Here is an 8,713-nt window from a genome sequence, read left to right as displayed (position 1 = left end):
AAGAACATCATTGACCAAAACTATAAAAAAATAGTGTGCATAAAATTATATAAATTTTATTAAAATATTAACACATACTTAGAATATGTTGTACGAGTAATGTATAATTTCAGACGCGATTTGTTTGAATTTGTCATTAATATATAGAAATGCGGATAAAAACAATTTCATCCTCAAATTAATTCTTATTGGCAGTGTGTAGAGACAATCATATCTTCATTTGTACGAAGAGTAAGTTTTTATGACACAGGATGACAATAATTGATAATTGATGTTAACAAATAGGGAAATTAATACTATATAATATAAAAATCAGAAAGCAAGTTTTCTAATATAATATTAAGAACAAAGAATGTATCGTTTTTAAAAGTAAATATTTATCAAACAATTTGCTATCTAGTTCGTGACATATATTAATTACAATTTTTGATTTGTAATTGATATTACAGTTGTATTGAATGAAAAATCAATCAAATTAAAAGTTCGCGTATAATTTTATCAACCTTGTTTCATTAACCAACTACAATTAATAATTACTCTATTAAATATAATAGAATTATAGCTGCCATCATTGAACTGTTCAATTATTTTCATCGTCTTATATTTTCAATAATACATATATTCCTAGATTTTAGCGTATATTATCGAAGAATATTTCAAAATTTGTTTTACATTTTCTACGATTTCTTAACATTTTGTTTATATCGTTTCTATGATCTTTTTTTACAAAATAAGTATCAAGCAAAAAAGACATTTCACGCATCAATATCAGTCTGAAATGCTTTTCACCTTTAAAACAATAATTACATAGATTAAATGCATTATGGTAAGAAGATTACTGTCCTAAAATTGAATAAGTTTGTGTATGATAATGTTTTACAATACTGTAAGTGTAATATTATATACTACAAATGAATTTACGATATTGTGGTGAATTAAATAGATTGCATTTTCTTTATATGCAAATGTCAATGCATTAAAGTCATGTCTTTTTCTTCTTCATTCTATGATTTAAAAAGAAAGATGAAAATAGACGATAGATATCTATTTGAAGAAGATAAATATACGTTGTTGAAGGATTACTTAGCATAAACTTTTATCTAACGTTGTCTAAGCTGTGCACTAAATGTACAAGTGTTGTATTGGTATTTGCTATTTTGTAATTTATATAAATTTTATGTACATTATACATAATAATATTAAAAACAAAGACCCTTAAAGATAGAAATTCACGCAGTCGCATTTCATGTAATGTTCTCTATTTATTCGGTACAATAACTTTATCAGACTCATCTTTAGTTTATGAAGATTAATTGAAATTGATATGATAGGCCTGATTGTGAACTGTTCATATATTTAGATCGATGTCTTATATTAAACAACTTTTATTTTGTTGCACAAATGTCAATTAGAAACATTAAAAAAATGTATTCATATGAGTGGAAAAGATTTATAAGTGATACTCTGATTAGTATGTTTGTATGTTTTAATGGATTATAATTTAGTTGTTTTTATCATATTAATGTAGTATTAAAATATTATTTTATTTTTTGAGTTTATTAATTATATATGTGGTTATCTCTGGCAGTTTTCGATACGATATTTTTTTTTATTATTATTAATGATATTCTATTTCATTTTTAATACGTTATATTAACAGATTGTTTCAAACTTATTTTTCTTACATTTAAAAAAAATGCGCAAGCATTATGTTATTCGAGATCCATGCAATATTTTGTTCCAACTTCACTTAATGAAAGTAAAAATATTCATTATACACATTTTGACTTTACCTAAAATTATAAATAATATGTATTTCAATATATCACAATATGGTGGTGCCAAAGCATTTTAAAATTACTATACGAAGTATCAGCGTGCGTGAAACACTCATAAATTTGTGTTTCAACATAAGTCTTTAACTCTGTGTATTTTAATTTCAGTGCTGAGCTATTAAAATTCTAACTATTCTGCTTCATCAAAATTTTAACAATATCTCTTTTTACATATATTTAATAATTTTCTTTTTTCTCCAAATTATTTATATGCTTCAAAATTAATTCGTGCTCAGCATAAATTTATTTTACTTTAATCGTATAACGATTATAAATTTTGCTAGTCTATAATTCGGCACCCTATCTACTTAACGAAAACTTTCATTTTTTTATTATGAACAAATTATACGAAAGACGAAAAACCAGGCAATGGTGCTCTCGACCTTGCCATATTGTTCATAATAATTTGTCCCCCATTTAAACTGACAACGGCACTACCTTCAGGTTCAGAATCAGTGTACGATGAATAATTTCTAACTGGTTTCTGGCGTTTCCAGGATTGTCTTAAGGAATCATTAACATTAGCGTAATGATTTACGAAGGAATGTGGATCCGATTGTACACTTTCATTCTCACTTTCAGATCCCTATAACATAAAATATGTTATGTATAATGCTTATGTTTTATACATATATTTAAGGAATGTTACCTGTGAATCTGTTGAACTAATTTCGGAAGGTTTTTCCGTAACGCTGCTATCGTCAGGGTTTTCATCATATCCTTTCAGACTTTCTTCGTCGCTATGATAAGCAACAGAGGCTGGTGATGGTCTAGGAGGTGACTTTCCCAACATTGTAGGAGGAGGAGGATGCATAGATTTTCTTGCTAAAGTGTTTCTTTTACCTAATGTACCACAAGCATTAGCCATATTCATAGCACCACCACCTCCTTGTCTTGATCTATAAAGCTCTAAATCAGACTCTTGTCTATCATCAGTATCCATCGCCATAGACTCTTCAAGTGTCTTTTGTGCTTCTTCTAGAACAATTACTTGATTATTATAAACTCATACACTTTGTGTTAGAATGTATTTATTACAACTTACGTTTATATTTATAGCTTTTACTTTTCACGCATAGCACTGCTATGATCATTATAATAATTATAATTGATGCAGCAGCTAAAGTAACCATAAACCAAGTTTGTCTGTAAAACGGTTTATGTTGTAGGTATGCATATTCAAGGTATAGCTTTGATGGAGTTAAAATCTAAAAAAAAAAACAGAAAATTATCATTAATATTTAATGCTTAAAAATATTTATAAAAATGTATATTCAGCAATCCTATTTACCGTTTCTGTGGAATATGCTGGATAACTAATTCCATAACGATTATATGATATTACTCTGAATAAATACGACGTAGATGGAAGTAAATTTTGATAAGATACAGAATACTCTGTCAATGGTCCATTACTACTACGCACGATCGTCTGCCAACGACTGTCATCTATAATTACAAATATAATAATAAAATTTATTTGACTTTGATAATGAGATCATAAATGCAATTGAAAACTTCTGCAGGTTTTCATAAAATTATGTACTACAGGAAAGAATGATATATCTGGTTGCTTTCATAGCTTTTAAGAAACTAATGATGACTGAAAACTTGCATAGTTATGTTGTGTGTTATACATTACATATTTTAAGGGAATTAACGAAGTATTAGACGTAAAAACTGAAAAATTAAAACTGTAGGAATACACCATCATCTAACATGTCAAACTTTAGCTATTCATTTATTACTGTAAATTATAGCAGCATTCGAAGTTAAGATGTTTGATGAATTTCTAACTGAACTCATGGAAAATGTCATGCTATGACATTATCATGCAATCAACAGTACAAATATCACTAAACAAATCACAGATTAATAACAAACAGGAAGCTATATTTTAACGCTAACAAAAATCATATTTAACTGTTGAGATCATCTAATATAATACTCGACGTTCAATATATTTACGTGCATTGACACTTACAATGCTGCCACTCTTCCATTGCTATATGATTATAAAAAAGGCAATATTAGTAATACAAATAATATAATCTGGAATTTTATAAATAGATAATTTATTTTTAAATATGTGAAAATAAAATAATCAAAGTAACTCTACTATTCAGTTTTATCTTTCACATGTATAAATATATGCTTTTTAGAAATATTTTTCATTTTTTTTATCAATTCTGCAATCTCCGTTTTAATATTTGAGGGGTTTTATAAGTGTTAAAATAGTTTATATTATTTACCTTTCCGGCGCGTTTCGATGTAGTATCCTAGAATGGGTCCTTTTCCAGAAGCACCATTAGTCCACTGTAATTCAACACTAGACACTGTTTTTGTAACAGCAAGATTGCTAGGTGCCATTGGCGAACCTTCTTGTGGACCTGTTGTGACATTTCCAGATATAGGCGGACCAAAATCAATGGTTTGCGCTCTAACCATAAAAGTATACGTTTCTTCTTCTTCTAACGGTTGAATTAGTAGACTTGTTTCCGTTACCTTTTGTTTAACTTGCTTACTAAAACCTACAATAATATAAAATGTTACGTATCTAAGCAATTGTTTGTTTGTATATTAAATATTTGGAATAACTTTTATACTAAAAAACATACGATCATTTTGTTCTGCAGTTTCATATGTAACAATGTAGCCGACTATTTCACCATTTCGTAGTTTTGGTGCTTCCCAAGAGACGCGGAGACTAGTCATTGTAATTTCTGAGAATTGTAAATTGTGTGGTGGTCCAGGTATATCCTATAAATCAATTGAATATATTTAAAAAGGAAAAAGAGAAGAGAAGCAATTATGGCATCTGTTTAATTATTGTTAAACTTATGTACCTGTTTAGTTCTGACAGTGATAGATGGGGTTCGAGGACCATCACCGGCAGGGTTGAAAGCCAATACTTGAATACGATATTCTGTATATTTATCTAAAAACACTAAGCTATGTGTTAAGTATGATGCTGGTACAACTTCTATTTCTTCTTCCTGTTTGTTTTCCAAATCTTGAGGAGAATCAGTAACTAAATAGAAAATCTAAAATAAGAAATATGAATAATAAATATTGCTTAAACAATTAAATTAAAAAATAAATTCTATATGCAAATGATAATTTTACTTTATATCCTAATAAATCTCCATTTTGCATATTGGCTTGGGGTGGTTTCCAACGCAGATGTACTTCTGTAGAAGAAATTGGTTCTGCTTTTAGATGTTGTGGTTCTCCTGTAGGAACTGCTTCTCCTACATATACAGTCACTGGAGGGCTTGATGGACCTTCACCTTCAGAATTGAAGGGTAACACTATTACTTCGTAATACCTATCTTCTGTCAAGTCGCTTAAAACAATCTTTGTAGCCTGCAGAAGTTAAGAAAAGATTAATACAACTTATCATTTACAATCTATTACAATGTTCTATAATTATAATTATAATCATTACTTTTATTCCTAAAACTTCTTCTTTAGGAGTATCTTGAAGGGCTGTGGGGAAATCAGAAACTGGTTGATAAACGACGCGATAACCACCTGTTTCATGATCGCCGCTCCAATATACTTCATCTATTGCGTTCCAATGAACTTCTATACTAGATGTCGTTATTGGAACTACTTTCAATCCGGTAACTCCCCGAGAAGGTGCTATAAATTCATATTATGATAAAAATTATGTATCTTAACGAAATAAATTTAAGACAAATAAAAAATGAATTTTATGTACCTGCTGGTAGAGTTTGAACTTGAATAGATTCTGTACTCCAAGTTGAAGGACCTATATCGTTAGTTGCTTGTATTCGGAATTGATAGAATGTAAATGGTTTTAAATCATTTGCTGTATAAGATGTTAATGTTGGTTCTACTCTTTCAGGAATCGTTTGAAATGGTCCTGAATTTTCTGATTGTTGTACCGTATAATATCTATAAAAAAGTATTATACATATTAATTTTACATAACATAAAAAATTATACATTAGATGTAGTGAAAAACTTACCTTAATGGTGCAAACCCATCACGGCCAGGTGTCCAATTAAATGTTATCTGTCTACTTTGTATTTGTGATCTGCTAATTTGTGGCATCGATGGCGATTGTGGACGTTCTCTATTATTTGTAGTAAAAACGAGAGCGTATGCTGTTTTTCCCCATCCTAATCTCGTTTGTGCTGTTACCGAGAACATGTAATACTTCTCTGGCTCTAGTCCAGTTGCTCTAAAAGTTCTATCTGATGCAGGAAACTCCTTCGAAAATTGATGATCCTGGCTATTATTTAGATGAAACATAACTTTATAGGCGAGAATCTCTCCGTTCGGATCTTCTGGAGTATCCCAAATAATCCGAGCAGTGGTAAAGCTTACATCAGGGAACGATACATTCGATGGAGGTCCAGGAGCATCTTCAAATGTTTGTACTCTAACTGGCGGAGTGCTTAAAGTGCCATCGCCAAGACGCGTATAAGCTAGAACTTGTATGTGATACTGGACAAATTTTCGAAGTTCTGTTAAAGTTGTTGTAAATGTTGTGTTACTAGGAATGTTTTTATACTGGAATGCTGATCTAGCATTTGCACCATAGTAAACTTTAAACCCTTCTATTTGTCCATTCTGATGTTCTATGGGAACATCACCCCATCTAACTAATATAGTCGTGGAAGACGTTGCATTGGCTTCTACATTAATAGGACCCATCGAAGGAACTGATTCGCGAGTTCTTTCAACAGCTTTCGGGCTTATTGTCGATGACCCAACGTCATTAAGCGCTTGCATTACAATTTTATAGAGAGCATATTCTTCCATGTTCTCTAAAATATACGAATTCGCTGTATGGTCTTCTATAGTTATGCTCTTTGACTTGTTCGTTCGAACTTCAGTATAAGTAACATTATATCCTCTTGGATTTCCATACCATTCAATTTGTTGTAACGGAATCCATCTAACACGCAATTCCGTGGCGCTCATTGCACGAACCGTAACATTCCTAGGAGGATGTGATGGTGGTGCTTGAATCGTTTGAAATTCTTTTGTTGGTTCGGAAGGTTGGGAAGCACCGACAACGTTGTTAGCTATTAATCGTAATTTATACTGCATAAATGGAATTAGACCACCCACAGTGATTGTACTAGCATCAGGATCTGAAACTTCGTAAATATTGTACCATGTTGTGTTTCGAGTGGTTTGTGCTTGTACTGTCCACTTTATTATGGACGAATTGCCGTCAAAGCCTGGAGTAAATTGAAGAACGACAGAGAATGCATCTATATTAGACAGTGCTAATTTAGTTGGTGGTTCAGGAAGAACAGGCTCAACGCCTGATTGAATAACAGCTACTGCTGGTTTTCCAGGGCCTACTGAAGTCCAAGCAACAACTTCAAATTTATAATGAGTCATTGCTTGTAAATGTTCGATTTTGGCTGAAAGAGTGTCTGACGTGAAGTTTTCTACTCTTAGAGAATCCGGTACATCTTTGATCATATATTTTAATTGGTATTGGATGAGAACTCCATTAACTTCCTGTGGAGCATTCCATTTAACGGTGAGTGAACGATCACTTATGTTTTCAAATTGTAGATTTTCTACTTCTTCAGGTACATCTTCGCGTGTACGAATTTGAACGGGAGAACTTTTTTCACCATCACCTGGATCAGTGAAGCATAATACAGTTATATTGTATAAGGTGTATTTCTTTAAACCTGTCATAATTGCACTTTGCTCTGCAAGAGGATCGAATAAGCTAGGTGGTACGGTCATCGACTTGTATTCGCTCGCTTCTGTAAAATTATGCCCGATCCAGGCTTGTAATTTATAACCTTGATTTATTCCATTAATCTTTTGCGGATTGGGAGGTTTCCACCACACTTTTATCGATGTTGAATTAATAGCTGTTACCTTTACGTTTGTGGGTGGTGCTTCAGGTACTCCTTCCTTGGTTTTAATCTTCAAACCTTCCGTAAATACTCCAACTCCTTTATCATTATACGCTGCTATCTGTACGATATAATCCTTCCAAGTAATTAGGTCGGTAATAAGATAATTTCTTTGTGCTTCGTTAGTAATATTCTGTATTGTCCATGGATTGTCGCTGTAACCGTATAGTCTATATCTTAATACATATCCTAAAATATGGCCGTTTCGATATTCTTCTAATGGAAGCTGCCACTGCGTGATTATTTCTGAGGATGATCGAGCGGAACCAACGAATCCTACCGGTGGTCCACTCGGAGCTACAGTAAAATTCACAAATATTAATAAAAGTTTGGGAAATTATTAAGATTTTCAGGCTTGTAACTATTACTTACGCTCTTGAGGAAGAACTACTATATTACTAGGATCCGAAGGAGGTCCTTCACCAACACTATTTTCTGCAGTCACTCGAAATTGATATGCAGCAGCAGCTTTTAGATTGTTCAATAGTACCCAACGATTTTGTGCCGAAACATTATTACACTCTGTGATCCAATTTAGTGCAGAATCAGGTATTGGTCCTATATAAAGTAAATCGAAAATATATACGTATATAAGTAGATATGTACAGACAGATTAAATTTTTTATTAAAGATCAATTTATGTTTAACTACCGAGATCAGAAACCTCCCGCCTTTGAACGATAAACTTTTTTGTTGGACTGTTTCCATCAAAGCCAGGAACCCAACTAACGTTTATGGTGCGAGGTGAAATTCGCTCGACTCGACTAGCCATTACGTTTATGGGTGCGAATGGTAATTCGATTACACTAAGACGAGCAGATCGAGTCTCATTTCCTCCTGGAGAAACCACAGAACACATATATTCACCCACGTCAGACGCACGAACGGCTGCTATTTCCAATGTACCATCATTTCGCATTTTTACTCTTTGACTGGCTTGTGTATTTATTACTCTG

The 8,713-nt window shown here is 32.0% G+C and overlaps 1 protein-coding gene and 1 long non-coding RNA gene across 6 annotated transcripts in view; one reads left to right on the top strand and one right to left on the bottom strand.

Moving 5' to 3' along the window:
* Positions 1-31: 31 nt before the first annotated feature.
* The window catches only part of LOC126916539 (protein sidekick), a 43,610-nt gene continuing 34,928 nt past the window's right edge, over positions 32-8,713 (bottom strand). For 3 of the 5 annotated variants that reach the window (XM_050722438.1, XM_050722439.1, XM_050722441.1), the window contains 14 exons: positions 8,409-8,710; positions 8,130-8,315; positions 5,831-8,054; positions 5,560-5,756; positions 5,284-5,480; positions 4,962-5,201; positions 4,682-4,879; positions 4,454-4,595; positions 4,088-4,366; positions 3,820-3,840; positions 3,127-3,284; positions 2,881-3,043; positions 2,485-2,813; positions 32-2,421 (listed from right to left, as the gene is read on the bottom strand). In XM_050722438.1, the coding sequence (XP_050578395.1) occupies positions 2,179-2,421; positions 2,485-2,813; positions 2,881-3,043; positions 3,127-3,284; positions 3,820-3,840; positions 4,088-4,366; positions 4,454-4,595; positions 4,682-4,879; positions 4,962-5,201; positions 5,284-5,480; positions 5,560-5,756; positions 5,831-8,054; positions 8,130-8,315; positions 8,409-8,710 (4,879 nt within the window). In that variant the 3' untranslated portion in view covers positions 32-2,178. The remainder of the gene's footprint in view (positions 2,422-2,484; positions 2,814-2,880; positions 3,044-3,126; positions 3,285-3,819; positions 3,841-4,087; positions 4,367-4,453; positions 4,596-4,681; positions 4,880-4,961; positions 5,202-5,283; positions 5,481-5,559; positions 5,757-5,830; positions 8,055-8,129; positions 8,316-8,408; positions 8,711-8,713) is intronic. The other 2 variants (XM_050722440.1, XM_050722442.1) reach the window with 1 other exon arrangement.
* LOC126916576 (uncharacterized) lies at positions 4,252-5,558 on the top strand. The gene is made up of 3 exons (XR_007710653.1): positions 4,252-4,383; positions 4,472-5,140; positions 5,310-5,558. It is a non-coding gene; the product is annotated as an uncharacterized LOC126916576 (long non-coding RNA).

Source organism: Bombus affinis, chromosome 5, assembly GCF_024516045.1.
Source record: "Bombus affinis isolate iyBomAffi1 chromosome 5, iyBomAffi1.2, whole genome shotgun sequence".
NCBI classification, from domain to species: Eukaryota; Metazoa; Arthropoda; class Insecta; order Hymenoptera; family Apidae; genus Bombus; species Bombus affinis.
This window is presented reverse-complemented; position numbering and strand designations above follow the sequence as displayed.